This window comes from Gracilinanus agilis, chromosome 2, assembly GCF_016433145.1.
Source record: "Gracilinanus agilis isolate LMUSP501 chromosome 2, AgileGrace, whole genome shotgun sequence".
NCBI lineage: Eukaryota > Metazoa > Chordata > Mammalia > Didelphimorphia > Didelphidae > Gracilinanus > Gracilinanus agilis.
Window position 1 is genome coordinate 210,113,543 of NC_058131.1, and position 16,471 is coordinate 210,130,013.

Consider the following 16,471-nt stretch of genomic DNA (forward strand, 5'->3'; position numbering starts at 1 on the left):
TCTGAACAGCCTTAGACTTGTTTGCTTAAATTGCTTGCCTCAGAGTTCTATTGATCTCTTCTTACTCTACCAAACCCAAAAGAGAGAAATTATATTGCAACCCCCCCAAAAAAATCCGTTAGATGCTCTTTTCATAGGCAGGAGTATTATGAAGTTAATGAAAATAAATTGTCTCTTTTGGCCATACACGTAAGTTCTACAGATGATTTCTCAACTAGAACTTACTGAAGTAAAAGTATATCTAGATTCAGTGGAGAGTCTAAAAACATTCTGAAAAAAACACAAAGCTGTCTTTTTCTTTTAAAAAAATTAAATACTTTCAGAAGATACTTATCCTTGGTTATAGAAATAGCTACCTGTCACAATGCTTATGAAGTACAAGAGCAAGGAGAAGTGTCACCACAAACAATTATTGGTGCATAATTAATTACTGTAGTATGCCACTTACCCTGGAGGGAGCAGACCAGCGGGCTTTCAAGGGCAATGTATGTAAATGTAGTTTCAATATGCAGATTTGCTTAATGATTTCCGATTAACATGATCATTTAAAATAGTCCAGCCCCACTCACCAAAGGGAAAACAGAATGCCTCCTCTCCTAAAGAGCTCTAGTTTTCAGAGCTTTCTGGCTAAGGAGGCAGTGGAAGTTTCAGTTACACATTTATTTCACCACTTCTACAATTATACCTCCTACCTAGCTCCCGCTCACAGTGTTCCAAATTAAACAAGAATCAGTGTGTGCCTACCAACTTTGCTTTAGTGTTCTTTAAAGAGCACGATTCGTAGCGCATATCATTTACCTTTAAAACTATCCGATTTTCAGGGGCACTATTATTTGCTATCACTGCTGGAATACTTCTCCTTTTTCTCAATGATATTCCATTTGTTCCATCCTATTTAGGATTCCACTTCCCTCCGCTAAACTTTCAGTCATTACAACTTCAGGTGGTTGAAAGCTCGAAAGGTACGCGTGGAAAGGCCATTATTACATCCCCGGTCTTCCTAAATTCACCAGAGCTTGTGCGCTATAACTACTTAATCACTGGAATTAAAATTCAAGAAAGCACATTTTAAATTTTCTAAATCCGTCTATGCCTAATCTCCTTCCCTACAGTCTTCCTCCTTTTCCAGAGCTCAGTGGCAACCGTACAGTATTTACCACCCCAGCTGGGCTCCCGCGGCCACGCCCCCCACTTCGTGAAGATTGGCTTAGAACGCGGAAGGACTGAACGTTCTTAGAGCTTTCACTCCCGCCAATGGCAGCGTCCCTTTAGCTTGATGGACAAGTTAAGTTCCACCAATAATAGCCGAGAGAAATTGGATTTGGTAGTCCTAGTGTGTTAGAATAAAAGCAGCCTCGACAGCCTACAGCTTCATTCTGAGCCCCGAGAAGCTGTTCAGAATAGAGCCAGGGAGGAGAGGCTGCTTCAGGCAGACAGGCAGAGCGCTAGAAGCAACCACTCTCTTTCTGTGCTGTGCGTCCAACATGAAAGCCTTCAGTCCGGTGAGATCTGTTAGGAAAAACAGCCTCTCTGACCACAACCTGGGCATATCCCGGAGCAAAACCCCGGTGGACGATCCTATGAGTTTGCTGTACAACATGAACGACTGCTACTCCAAATTGAAGGAGCTGGTGCCCAGCATACCCCAGAACAAGAAAGTGAGCAAGATGGAAATCCTGCAGCACGTTATTGACTACATCTTGGACCTGCAAATCGCTCTAGACTCGCATCCCAGCATTGTCAGCCTTCATCACCAGAGGCCGGGACAAAATCCATCTTCGAGGACACCGCTGACCACTTTAAACACAGACATCAGCATCCTTTCCTTACAGGTAAACGTCTGCCCCGGGTTGGTTCTCTACTCCCCCCAGCCCCCCGCCCCCACCCCGCTTTGGCCAGTTCATACATAGATAATTCCTGGTGCTGGCTGTCACTAACAACCCCAGTGTTGAGACAATTAGGAGGTTAGTGTTAAGTATTTCTGTGGTGGTTGTTCATTAAAAATAACTTAAATAGATGGAGTTGGTGCTGAAATTGCTAATAAGTTCCCGAGATGTTACACCTTATGTTTGTAAATCTGAACTGTCATAGATTTGTGAAATGCTACTGGAAGTTCTCTAAGAATACTTTACAAGGTTTTTCACGTTTTAGATGGCTAACATTGTCCTTCCATTCTTCCCTCCCCCTTTTCCCCCCGCTTTACAGGCTTCTGAATTCCCCTCAGAGCTAATGTCAAATGAGAGCAAAGCACTCTGTGGCTAAATATATGGTGAGTGTTTGTAGCTTCTATGTTGAATGGCAAAGTGGTATGCCTGGTGTCTTCCCTCCTCTCCCCCCCGCCCCCACCTCCCGTTTGGTTCTGAAGGTCCTGTGGCAAAAACCTTCCCGAAATTTTCCTTGAAAAATGAATACTTTAGACAGTAGATGTTCATTTAATCTCAGCCATGGTAACGGGCTTTCCTACCACCTGGAAATGCCCATTTCATCGCTGACCAAACAAAATAATCATTTTTTAAAAACCATGCCTGTAATTCACTGTGGATAGTGGCTCAAATAAAAAGTGTGTTGGCCTGTGAAGAGAATTTGTGTCCAGGCTGTTCATCTACTGTTACTCAGATTATACGAAATGTTAACCTCCTTGAAAATTAATCATCTTGTCAGAAATTCCGTGGTGGTCCTTCGTTCCCTAAAACTAACCCCTGTTGTTGCGAGTCCGGGGTGTTAACGGAGGATGCCTGTCCTGCCCCTGAAATCTAGCGATCTGGGATTGTCTTCTCTATCAGTTAAATAAGTGGCTGTTTTTAATCAAATAATTGCTCTAAGAGGCAGACTGGCGCCTCTGAGCTCGGCTTGGAGATCCAAATAAGAGATTGGATTGTGAAGTTTTTCCCCCTTGAGTGTCTGCTATTTTAATGTTTAATTTGCGCTTTTGAGGCAGTGTGTGTGTTGCATCTGGACGCCAGGGTTTGCCCAATCTTTGAGTGTTTGGTTAAATGTTCAAACTGTGGCTTCCTCCCTGGCGCCAGTCTGTCCGGATCTCTGCCCTTATGTTACATTCTCCTAAACATGCCTCTCTCCTCTCTCAATCTTTTGCAGGTGTTCACGACTCTTTTTTTTTTTTTTTTTTTTTTGCACAACAACAACAAAAAAAATCTACAGGATCTTTTCAGGCGCTGAACTTTATTTTTCAACCATGTAATGAGGGAGGTCAACATCAAGTTAAATGGACCTTTAAAAAAAAAGAAAGAAAAATTGAGCATGAATACCCCCCCACCCCCCACCCCAGCGTGTTCCATGACCTGGACTGATTTTAGTTATTTATGAAGAGACTTTTAAATGCCCTTTCTGCAGTCGGAAGGTTTTCTTTATATACTATTCCCACCATGGGGAGCGAAACGTTAAAACTCACAAGGAATTGCCCATTTTAAGCAGACTTTGCCTTTTTTGAAAGGTGGAGCGTGAGTACTAGAAGGATCCAGTGTTCAGTTACTTAAATGAAGTCTTTTGGTCAGAAATTACCTTTTTTGACAAAGCCTACTGAATGCTGTGTATATATTTATATATAAATATATATATATATATATTGAGTGAAACCTTGTGAACTCTTTAATTAGAGTTTTCTTGTATAGTGGCAGAAATGTACATTTCTGCAAAAAGTGTAATGATGTACTTAATCATGCTAAACTTTTTATAAAAGTTTAGTTGTAAACTTAACCCTTTTATACAAAATAAATCAAGTGTGTTTATTGAATGGTGATTGCCTGCTTTATTTCCGAGGACCAGTGCTTTGATTTTTATGTTATGTCATAATTGAATCCAAATAAATACAAGTTCAAATTTATGTAGAATGTATATGATTAATAAAACATGCTTGAAGTGAATACCCAATATCTGCATGGTTTTTCAATCTCATTCCACTCTCTTAACCCTTTCTTTCCTTTCTTCTCCCACCTTGCCTCTAATAAAGAATGGAAATGGGATCCCAAGCAAACTTTTATCATATGTGAGGCACACACTTAGCTAATCAGTGGGGGGCAAAAGGTTGTTTAACTGTAAAGTCTATAGAAATTCACTCAATCTCCCCCTCATCTTACTGTGATTAGTATTTTAAGTTCTGAGCAGCTATAGTATTTTTCCCTTAAGTTATTTAAGAAAGCTGTGAAACTTTTGTTTCATTTTTCATTGAGGACAAAGTTAGCTTCACTGTCAAATGGGTGGGCTGCCCTGCCACTACCTTTCTGGTCAGGAATTGGCAAAAGTCACTCAGTATGTGGACAGCCTTTGAATTACAAAAAAATAGTTGTAGAACCTCTGACATAACTAAGAACTGGAAGAACTCTGCTGTGTGACTGATTAAATTTTGGCTGCTCTTTGACTGACTTGTTTCTCCATCAGATTTGAATTAGTCTGTAATAAGACACTTAAGAAAAAAAGCTATGACAACAGGCTTTAGTATTCGTCCTTAATTCACTCATTCTGGCTATTTGGTACAGATTGGTTTATCTGTCCCTCTTCTCTAGATGGGTGACCATTCAGTAAGTGTTGGATCCCTTTACTATAGCTTCCTGCAGCCTTGGAAGAGATTAAGGGGAGTTACTGCAACTTCAGGCCATTTGTCCTAATATTTGGAAGACATCTGTTTTAGGAAAACAATTTAAAATCTTCAAGTAAGAAATGACTTCCTAGGGGGATGGGCTTCTCTGGTTAGGAAGTAGTGAGGGAAAAAGGGCTGGGCCTTTCTGGTGAGCCTCACCTGAGGCCACTTTCCCTGGGCTGAACAGGTGTGTGGGTGGCGCCACAGAGTCTGTCCCGGTGCCTGCCTTTCTTTGCCCTTGACACAAAATCGTATCACCCATTTAGGCTTCCAGTGGGGGAAGGACTAGAATAACGAGAAAGCTGGGCTTGATCGCTTGTGGTGCCCTGGCACAATCCGTGTGGGCAAACCAGTTCCCAGAGAGCAATGAACCCATTTGGAGTACTGGCCAAAGCCCTGAACCAGCAGAGGGGAAAGTAGTTGGGGAGGCAAGGGGAAAACCAATCCTGGCCTTGGTATAAGCCAGCTCTGATCCATCCAAGCTACACCTCTCCAGTAGGAGCCTCTCATTATCTTCTAAAGGCGGTTTCCCTCTGCTGGCTACTTGCCGTCAGAGCAGGGTGACTGAACAGAGCTTAATTCTCTCCCCCATTCTCCTCTACTCCCAAAGGGATGACATTTTAGGAGTGTTTATAGTGCAGGGCCAAGGATTGCCATTTGGTTTCCCTTATGTAAGCCCAATTCCAAAATTCTCCTTCCTGCCCAAAGAAGCAGCAGTAGGTCTTGGGTCCTCATCTCTGTCATGGGTATCTGCTCCCCACTTTTCTTCCATACCTTTCTTCTCAAAACCCTTGAAAAAGTTGGCTATCAAATAAGAGCTCTGGAACAGAAGTACAAGTGCCCCCTTCAAAGAATAAATCACTGAGGCTAAAAAAAATGTAGTTAAAGTTCAAGAGCTTGCTAGACCTGCCCTTTTTTTTTTTTTTTTTTAATAGTACTCAACTATATGTCCCTTGGATACTGTTATATAGGACATTTCTAGATAGGACTTATTATAGTAATTTCCTATTATAATACTAAGTGTAGGCCAGCATTCTATCTTCTAGGGTAGGAGCTTTACAGATGACAAAATGCTCTCTGTCCACTATTTCTGAGCATTAATGTCCCTAAACATGAGGAAACTGAAGCCGAGAGGAGAAAAGTACTTAGGATTGTACAACTAGCATGTGATAGAGCCAGGATTTGAACTCTTCCCACTATGTACCCATCTTATAGTGATTTTGCTTGCATACTGTCATACCGACATATTACAGGATCAACAAATGTTCCTTGTAACAAGATGAGGAAAGAAAGCTCAAGGAGCATCTACATAACCTTCATGATTTGAGGACAGTTACTAGGTCTGAAGGAAAAACATTTCTTCCTAAAGGGAACCCCAACGAGACCATTCCTGTATCCTAGGAATAAATCCAGAGAAGATGATAATAATAACTGACATTCAGCACTTGCACATTTCTCCCATCATTTGCTGAGCATCTTGGGACTGGCCATTCTTTAGACATTTCAAACCAACAACCAAGCTAAATCCTGCCTGCTAGGGAGTATGTGAAAGAGTAGCTTTTCTGATTCATAAATGACTATCTTCTTTTAGGGGTTGGGGGAGGGCAGATATTCTGAAAAGGCTGAGGGGGATTGGGATTGGGAGGCAAGAGGGATATTGTAGTGAAGTCAGTGGGCATCAATTTTTAAAAAGGCATCTTTGAGGATTAGACTACAATAACTGGATAAATATGTTGAGCCTTGCATGATGATTAAAATTGATTTGTTTTTTCTTTAAGGATAAAAATTAGTATCTTCTAGGATTCTAAGGTACAGAGAAAGCACCAACCTACTTTGGAAGAAGGGGTTTGCCCCTCTCCTAAAAGTTCCCCAAACCAATGAAATCAGCTTCAGTTCCTATCTTCATCCCTTTCTTTTAATTGTGTGAGATTTGGAATCAGAGGACCGTGAGAGTAAATCCCGGCTTATTTCTTAACTACCTCTGAACAAGTCACTTCATCTGCCTGGCCCTCAGTCTTCTCATCTATAAAATAAGGAAGGGGATTGGACTAGATTCTGTGTCTCTTTCCCCGCCTTCCATACAAAGCAGGGGAGCCCCAATGATGGAGCCTGAGCACCACCTTCTGGCCTAACCAGAGAAGGCAGCCATTCATGGCTCCTTTCGCACAAATAAATTTTGCAACAAGAGCAAGCATCTCTGCCTTAGATTAATGAGTCACAAGAGAAAATGCAGTGTTTTCAAAAGTCTTCAATGGAACTATGACCTTACCAATTTGGTCCTAACACAGATAACAACCCATTCACACCTGGTCATCCTCTATGATTTCCATCCATGTCTTCTCACAAACCTTCCATGAGGTTCACCCAAAAGGTTGAGTGTATCTTGACCCTGCGTGGATAGCAGTGGACCATACGGACATTCTGGAGGTTCAGGGGCCGTGCTGGAGCCAGCTCAACGCAGCTTGAGAGAAATCAGGGATTTATTATTTTGTTGATTGTCTAAACTTAAAAAAGTGATGGAGAAAATGTTAATAAGGCAGATTGAGATTAAATTTGTAGCGTACATTTTTCCTCCAAAGCATGGGTCGTTAAGACATTTCACAAGCATGACTCTACTGGTTTATTACTCACTCTTACGGAGTGGCCAGGCTATCTTTCCTTCCCAGCCGTACTGCTCTTCCGATGTCTTATTCCTATTCCCTCCATCCTGCTCCCAACAAAATCCCAACAAAAAACTGTTCTCCCTTTTCACTGTGCCCTCTAGAATGCTTGTGCATAGGCAACAAGTTTGCTTTCATTAGAAATATATTTTTTGTGTTTTCCTTAATTACATGTAAAAACATGTAAAGTTCTTTTTTTAAATTCTGAGTTCTAAATTTTCTCCTTCCCACCCTCCTTTCCCTCCTCCTTCCCCGAGATAGTAAACAATCTGATATAGAATTTACATGTGCAATCATGTAAAACATTTTTCCATGTTAGTCATTTTGTGAGAGAGAACTCAACTAACAAACACCACCAGCAAAGCAAATAATAAAGTGAAATTTGGTATGTTTCGGTCTGTATGCAGTCTCCATCAGTCCTTTCTCTGGAAGCACAGAGCACTTTCTTCCATTTTCAGTTTTTTCTTTTTCCATTCTTTCCATCTCCTGGCTTTCAGAGACCTGGCTTCTCTCTGATGACACAGTGTCCTTATTTTTTCCAGCACTGGCTTGCACTTTCACTCATCCTTCCACACACCCCTTCCCTCCACCATTACACTGGTTGAAGTGGGAAAGTTGGAATACTTCAGAGTCCCCATTACCACAGCCAGGTTCACCCCCTGCCATTACCAATCAGTAACCTCTCTTTCTTTGAGGCTGCATGCCTTCCACCCAATCATAATCCAGATAGTTGTTGTCTATAGACCTCCAGGACACTTCCCTTTCTTCCTCAATTAATTTAGTCCCATGGCTCTCACTTTTTCCTCTCCAACTCCTGGCCTCAGATCTGGAGACTTTGACATTCCTATGGATATTCCCTCTAATACAGCTCCCAGTTCATCAACTTAATGATTTCTCATTGCTTATTCTCCCACTTTCTTCAAAATGGTCATTCCCTGCATCTTGCTGCCATTGCCCATTAATACACCACACCCACGTTTATGAACTCTGAAATTCCCTTACCTGATCACAATTTACCAGATTTCCTTCTCTCTCTCTGCCTTCCATTGCCAAACCCTGCTCTCTGGTCATACCATGACCCCCATCCCTGACCTCCTCAGTTCTCTCCTGGCCATCACTCCTGCACCATCTCCTCCTTTTTGTCTCGACCTCTTGGTGAATGAGTTCAGCCCTGTGCCCTCCTCTTCTCTAGAGTGCCCTGCCAAGCCTCGGATCCTTCATATATTTACAACCTTCACTCCTACTCCTGCTGAATAAAGGTAATGAAAATCACATAACCATCCTTACTGGGTCCATCCCAAATTTATGTGGCATAACCTCAAAGGGGCTCTCACTTCTGCACCTGCCTTATCAACTCATAATCTCATTCTCCATAGTGGCTCTTCCAAAACTTTTTATCCCTCCTCAAACTTCCTATGGCTCCCAGCAAGAACTGGGAAATTTGGAGTTAAGTGACTTGCCCAGGGCCACACAGCCAGGAAGTGTCTGGGACCAGATTTGAACCCAGGACCTCCCAATTCCAGATTTGGAACTCTATCCACTGCAATCCCTAGCTGCCCTCCAAGCAATATAGTCTTAAATCATCAAAACCATAAAAGCTGGAAGCAATAGAAAGCCTACAAAGAAAGTCACTTGCTGAGACCCTAAGGTAAAATCAACTGGACATGGCGATAGATGGGACTGGAGAAGTCAAAGGTGCAGTTGCAAGCCTGGATGACTAGGAGAATAGGGGTACCCTTGACAGCAAGAGGGAAGTTGTTACCAGGAAGAGATGGCTTGGCAGGAAGGAAGAGTTCAGTTTTTGCTATATCGAGTCCAGTCTGAGATATACAACATCCTGACATGCTCGGGTAGACATCCCTGACTCACCAACAGGTCTGAGGCCTGTCAATTATCCTCAACCTGGTTTAGGCCATCTGCCAAAATAGTTTTATTTGGTTATGGCCAGAAGGGATTTCTTTTTAAGGTTTCAGTGCAAAATAGGCAGAATCTTAGAACCTAATATTTTTAGAATTTTAAAAAAAATTTTAATAACAAATTTCCACATAAGTTTTCCAAAGTCATATGATCCATATTATCTCCCTTCCTTCTTCCCTCCCTCCTCCTGGAGCTGACAAGCAATTCAAGGATCTAATATTTTAAAAGGTAAGTGATCCCAAGAGGAATGGAAAACTCTCAAGTGTGAAATTCCAAAGACAAAAAATGGAACAGTTCTGATGGAGAGGACAAAAAGGGGAGTCGTCTGAAGAGATGGATGTGGTTGCATAGGGAACTTAACAGACCATTTTAGATTTGAATGTAACAATTTTTCTGCAAGACTTGGACTGGCTGCTTTGCAAGGGAACCTAAATTGTTAACAATTCTGGGTCTTTTTATTTTGCAGTCAGATTGCAGCTGACTGAGCAAATCTTATTTTTCCCAAATATCTGAGAGTTGTTTGTTTTATACATCTTTGTGTCCCTCTGAGGGACAAGTCCTTAATCACTTCTGGGAACCACAAGGTGAGTGACCTTTGCATGTGGATCCCAATCTCTCAGTTGACTGTCGCTGCCGGTATAATCAGAAGTCATCCGCATATCGATAAATGCATTTCCAAGTCCTGGGTATGTAAAGGAAGCCATGAAGTGGAGATGAGGAGAGAATTCACAGCTTATGGGACAGCAAGTGAAAATGCCTAGATGTCTAGTTTGAGGAAAAGCAAGTGGAGTATGTGGTAGGGTATAACCTGTAAGAAGACTGAAAAAGTAGGAAGAGTCCCAAGTACTTTCTCTTTAAAAAAAAAAACAAAAAACTTACCTTATGTCTTAGTATCAGCTCTAAGTCAGAAGAACAGCAAGGGCTAGGCAACTGGGATTAAATGATGTAACCAGGGTCACACAGCTAGGGAATCTAAGGCCAGATTTGAAACCAGATCCTCCCTACTCCAGACTTGGCACTCATCCAACGTGCCAGCTAGCTGCCTGTAGGGTATTTTTGTCTTGATTTTTCTCCCACTTGTGTTCCCCATCCATCTCAGTACTTTTACTGGATCTTCATCCATGCCATGCTCCCTAAGCACATATGTCCCTCCTCTAAGAGGCTGACCTAGCACTTCTTTTCTTTTCTCTCTATACCTTCTCACTAGTGATCTCATCAGCTCCCATGGGTTTAGTTATTCTCTCTATGCCGATGATTCCCAATTTATACATCTACCTCGGTGTCTCTCTCTTTTGACTCCAGATTAGCACTTCCAACTGGATGTTCAAACATCATAAACTCAACATTTCTGAAACAGAATTCCTTACTGAAAAGATTATTGATCTGAAATTAATTGGCAAGTAGAATTGCTAAGCTGAAAGTGCTAATTTAATAGTAAAAAGTTATTAGTTGATTGAATATATATTCAATATATGATTGAAGCTAATCATTGAGTTAATTAGTAATTAAGTTAATCATAGACTGATTAAATTATTGTTAAGGGCTGTGTCTCTCCTTAAAAGGACAAAAGTGATAATATACTACACTTGCAGATGTGTGATGCTGTGTTTGTTCTCTTAAAAAGGTATATTAGTGAAGAAGATAGCATCTTTATTAAGCTTATAGTTACTTTCCCATTTGTGTCATAAGCTAAGGCAAGAACATGCTGCAAAGTGAGGGAAAGACCAAGGATGTTAATGTACACTGATAGGAACCCTAAAAGGACCCAGGATGTTTGTATATTCAAACAGGGTACCCCAAGCAAAGGTGATTTTTAATTTTTTTAGGTTCTCCTGGGAACAGGTCTCAATCTTCAGTACCAAAATGAACAATATTTGTTCTTAAGGTCTCTAACTCCCCCAAACCAGAAAGAGTTGATAAACAAGCTTGTGAATTCCTCTTTATGTCCATAACTTACATACATACCACTTGTGATCATCAGGGTCTCCAACTATGCTGGATGCCTCTGCAGACCCCCCCCCCCCCCGACTCCTGTGGTTTGTGGGTTCATTTTAAAGTCAGTTTGCTCAGAAGATTGCTCCCAGACTTCTTTATATTATCTTTTCCCCAATCCCTCCTCTCTTCTGAACTTTCCTGCAGCACTGTCAGGAACACAACATCCTCCTTGGCACCTAGATTTGCAACTTCACCATCATCCTCAGCAACTCTTTCTCAGTCACCCTAAATGTTCACTCAGCTGCCAAATCTTGCCATTTCTTTCTCTACATCTGCCTCACATGTTCTCTTCTGTCCACTCACACAGCCACCTTCCCAGTTCAGGTACTCTTCACCTTTCTTCTGGACTATTGCAACAGACTTTTCCCTGGCCTCCTTGCCTCAACTTCCTCCATTCCATTTTATGAAAGTGATTTTCCTGAAGCATAGATGTGACAAGGTGAGCCCCCTCTACTTTAGTAGCTTGTTCTTAACTTTAGGATCAAACACAAAGTCCCTGGCATTTAAAATTTGTCACCTTCTACTCCCTGCCACCCAATCTATGGTCCAGTATCCATAGAAGGCTACTTCCTATTCCTTGTATTCCCTCTCCATCAGTCAGCCTTTATATTTGCTTTCCCCCATGCCTAGATTGTTGTGTCCCAGTCTCTGCCCCTTAGTGTGTCTAGCATCCTTTAAGACATAGCTAAAGTGAATCCCCTTCCAGAAGGCTTTTCCTGGGCTCCCCCAGCTACTAGAGTCCTCTTTTTTTAAGATTCCCATCCATTTACTCTATATTTATATTCTGATTAAGTATGTTATCTCCTCCATTAGAATGTAATCTCTTGGAAGGCAGGGATATTTTTGCTTTTTCTTTGCATCTCAAGGCTTACTACATTGTCTAGCACCATGATGGTGAACCTATAGCACATGGAGCCCTCTCTATGGGCACGCCTTACTAGGAACACCCAGAGATAATAGAAGATTAGACTTATTATATTTGGCCTCAAATGGCAGAACTGGGGGAAATGAGTGAAAGTTCCAAAGATTTAGGCTTGATATGAAGAAAAAAAATGCACTAACAGAGCTATCCAAAAGCAGAATTGATTGTTTCAGGAGGCAGTGAATTCCTTTTCATTGGAGTTCTTTAAGCAAATGTAGGATGATTGACCATGTATATTGCAATGTAGACTCTTTTTGTAAAATCTGGACGTGATTAGCTCCTCACTAAGATCCCTTCCAATTCTAATGTCCCATGATCAGAAAAGGAGTTAAATTGGTAATTGGTAAGAAGAGATAGTTTTCCAAGTACTTCACAAATATCATGAAATGTAAAAATAACTAGAGGAAGTCCACTAACATTTTGGGTAGATACTTTGTAGATTAAAGTCTATTAAAGTACATGGAGAAGAATCACAGAAATGTGAGGCATGGATGGGTAGTGAGTCAAATTGATGGATGGAGTACATATCATAAATGAAATGATAGATATGTCATAGTAGAACAAGACTATCAGCAGGTGCTTTACATCCATTATCACATTTGAATATCACAATAATCCTCCTACAGCTATTTTAATTCTCATTTTAAGAGAAAATACAGGTTTCTTGATTCTATAGTCCAATCAACATTCTCCCAGATTGCAATGCTACTTGATACTCATTTTTGATAGTTAATCCCAAGGGCACATTACTGAAATATCCTTATACTGATTATCTAAATCTGGAAAAACTGAAGTAAAAGCTGTGATCCTGAAGAACTTTTTCATTTTCTAAATATTTGGTGGACCCGTATTGGGTTATATTGTAATGAGATAATGCAGAATGCGTTACCACTCCACATTACTATGTTTAAGTCACTCTGATTTTCCTTTACATTGAGAGCAACTAAATCCTCTCTAGCATCTGAATTATGTTAAGAAAAAATAGATGTTATAGTAACATCCAAGAAGAAGAAGGGGAATTTTTTTTTATTCAGGTGCCTGGGGACCACATGGATAATCTAAGAATCATGTTTGAGGGGAAAATCCTTGGAAAAAATGGTATGCTTATTTGTCACAAATATACTTAGCAATACTATAAAAATCAAAAGAAGGAGATGAACTCATCAAAAATTGTTTATGACAAATGTAAGTTCCTTGAGAAATCAGGGACCATGTGCCATTTATTTTTGTGAAGTACGCAAATATAGTTCATGCGTATAAGTGCTTGCTGAATTAATAACTTATTGAATGTAGCAGGAGACAATTGCTCACATTTGTAAAGCTCTTTATGGTTTCAAAAACATTTTTCTCACAACAGTCCTATGAGTTGGTGACTAAATATTACTATTCCCATTTTGTAGAGAAGGAAAGTGAGGCTTGGGGAGGAAAAACCACTTTAATTAAAGGTGAAGTAATGCAACTGGTACCAGAGCCAAAATTCACCCAGGTCTGCAGGCTCTAAGTTTAATGCACTTTTTTATGCCAGGCTATCTTTCCTATAAAGGAATATTCCATATTCAATCTCATTTTAATAGCAGATTCTAGGAGTCAAAACAGTTTTATTGATTTCAAAGCCACTAAATTTCATAAATTCTTATTAGTTACCAAGAGGCTCTGGTGGGTATTACTCAATTTGCTTGTTCTTCTTAGTCACGAGGGCAAGTAGGTAGTGCAGTGGATAGAGTCCCAGGCTTGGAGTCAGGAAGACTCATCTTCCTAAATTCAAATTTGACCTCAGACACTTACTAGCTGTGTGACTCAGTGTGACGCAGTGAAATCAACTTCCCAACTATAGTAGGCCTAGAGAAACGGGTGGTCTTGAGTCTTTCACACAGTCCTTCTTATCCATTACTCTGAAAGTCTAGGGTGCCTGGAGAAAACCTCCAGGATTCAAGTCCTCCTTTGTTCCCAATAACTTCTGAAAGATAAAGTCCAAACATAAAAGTAAGCAAAAGCCAGACAACAAAGGACTCATACTTTAAAAAACCCAAAATGAATTTTCTTCATATGGGCATTTAACGGACAGTTCTTGAACCCTAAAAATTTAAAACATAAGCTCTAATATTTTTAAGGTCAGAGTGAATGGATAGGCCAGGATTCCTCTTCTCCCCAATAAGGGTTCATCTTTCCCCCTAAAATGGTAAGCAGATTAATTTTCTAACAACTTGCAAAAAACTACATAAGATAATGAGGAATGAAATGAATAGAACCAAGAGAACATTATATATACAGCTATATATTTAATATTTGAAGAGTAATTTGTGAATGTTCACCTCCAGAGAATAAACTGAGAAGTGGAAGCATAAAAACCATAATTTATATATGCATATCTGTTTGCTGGAAGATGCCTTCTATGGCATGGGGGAGGGAGGGAGGGGCTAAAAGAAAAATAAATTTAAACTAAATTAAAAAAGAAATAAAATGTGTATGCTCTTTTTTGGTCAAGGTAGTTGGGAAGCCAATTACTATTAAATTTTTTTCTACTCTGCTTTTTAGTTTACTTGTTTCTGGTTTTGCACTGAAATTGCTAACATTTCTTCCATTAAAAAATTTTTTTTGACTTTATTTTAATATTTCTTATTATTTCATAAAGTCATTTACTTCATTCAAGTTTTCAGGAAATTTGATTTTCAGGCAAAGTTTTATAACTCTTGTGACAAGCTATTAATTCCCTTTCTAATTCTTTTTTTTTCTATAACTCATTTCTTCACAGTTTTCTCCCCTAGGACTCTCATTTTATTTATAAAAATGTATTTAACTCTTTTTAGATTCTTGTTTCATCCTTTTTAGAAATTCTAGTTGAATTTGCTCCCATTCTAGTGGAGAGAGAGGAGACAGAGCAATATACTTAATGATATTGATCCAAAATTCTCAAGTAAAATATTAACATAATACCCCTTTAGATAGACTGTGAATGCCTTGAAAGCAGGGACTCTCTTTTGTTTTCCTTCACATCCTCAGTACTTAGCTCAGTGCCTGATTAAAATTTGCTAACTGGAAATACAATAAAGTATTTTTTTAACACAAAAGTATTGTGTTAGAAATGCTAGCTTTAGCAATAAGAAAAAGAAACTGAGGGAATATGCATAGGTAAAAAAAATAAAATCCCCTTTTGCAGATGACACGATGGTATAGAGAGCCCTAAAAGTCAACAAAAAAATTGATTGAAAAAGTAATGTATACGTAGCACTTTTTATAAAGTGTGTTACACTTATCTCATTTAACCTCATAACCCTTTTCTTACCCTCAATTTACAAATAAGAAACCTGAGATTGAGAAAGCTTGTTACTTCTCCAGCATGACACAGTACATATCAGAGGCAAATTTCCAATTTAGATCTTCCTAATTTGATTTCAGAGCTCTATCCATTGCTGCCTAACAATTGTAGCACAAGTTATAGGATATAAAGTAAATTTATATCTCATCAGCATTTCTGTTTATTAGTAATAAAATAACAAGCAGGAAGATATAGAAAGAAAAATTCCATTTAAAACAACTACATAATATATAAAATACTTATGAATCTACCTAGCAAAACCCACATATATGTAGATATAGAGATTTAAATATTGATTACTCATGCATATAACAAACCAATATAATAAAAATGACAATGCTACCAAGTTAATTGGCAAAATTCAAAACAGAAAATGACGAACGTTGGAGGGACCTAAGAAAACTAAGAACAAAATATGGTATACAAATATAATGGGAAATTATTACATTGTAAGTAATGTTGAAGGAGGTGGTTTCAGGAGCCTGGGAAGACCTATATGAACTAATGAAGCATGAAGTATGCAGAACTAGGGAAAAAAATATATATACATACTATAAAACATCGTAAAAATGAATAATTTTGAAAGATTTAAAAACTCTATTTAGTATAATGATTAACATGATTCCAAAGGACAATTGATGCATGATATTCACCTCTTAACCAAGAGGTGATACAGAATGGTCTACACTATTTTTTTGAAACTATCAATATAAGATTTTATTTTGCTTGACCATATACATTTGTTATAAGAACTTTTTTTCTCTATTAGGGTGAGATGGAAAGAGAAAAAAATTCTTGACTGAAAAACATTTGAATGGGTCAAAAACAGATCATAAAACAATTAATAGTTCTGTAAAAGAACAATACTAAGAGAAAGCATACCAAAATTTTTGAGATGCAGAAACAGTAGTATTCAGAAGAAAAATGATACATCCCTAAAGATATGTAACAAAGAATTAGCCAGTAGAGTCCTCTACAATAATCTTACAATTCTCCCTTCTTGGTGTCAGCTCATATGGAAGCTTGGGAAGCCAGATTCCAAAAAATCACAATGTAGATTCCTGCTT

The 16,471-nt window shown here is 39.3% G+C and overlaps 1 protein-coding gene across 1 annotated transcript; it reads left to right on the plus strand.

The window, feature by feature from the left end:
• The first annotated feature begins 1,389 nt into the window (after nt 1–1,389).
• Nucleotides 1,390–3,881, plus strand: ID2 (inhibitor of DNA binding 2). The gene is made up of 3 exons (XM_044660943.1): nt 1,390–1,832; nt 2,206–2,269; nt 3,097–3,881. The coding sequence occupies exons 1-2, from the start codon at nt 1,485–1,487 to the stop codon at nt 2,260–2,262; spliced, it is 405 nt and encodes a 134-aa protein (XP_044516878.1). The 5' UTR covers nt 1,390–1,484; the 3' UTR covers nt 2,263–2,269; nt 3,097–3,881.
• Nucleotides 3,882–16,471: the final 12,590 nt, after the last annotated feature.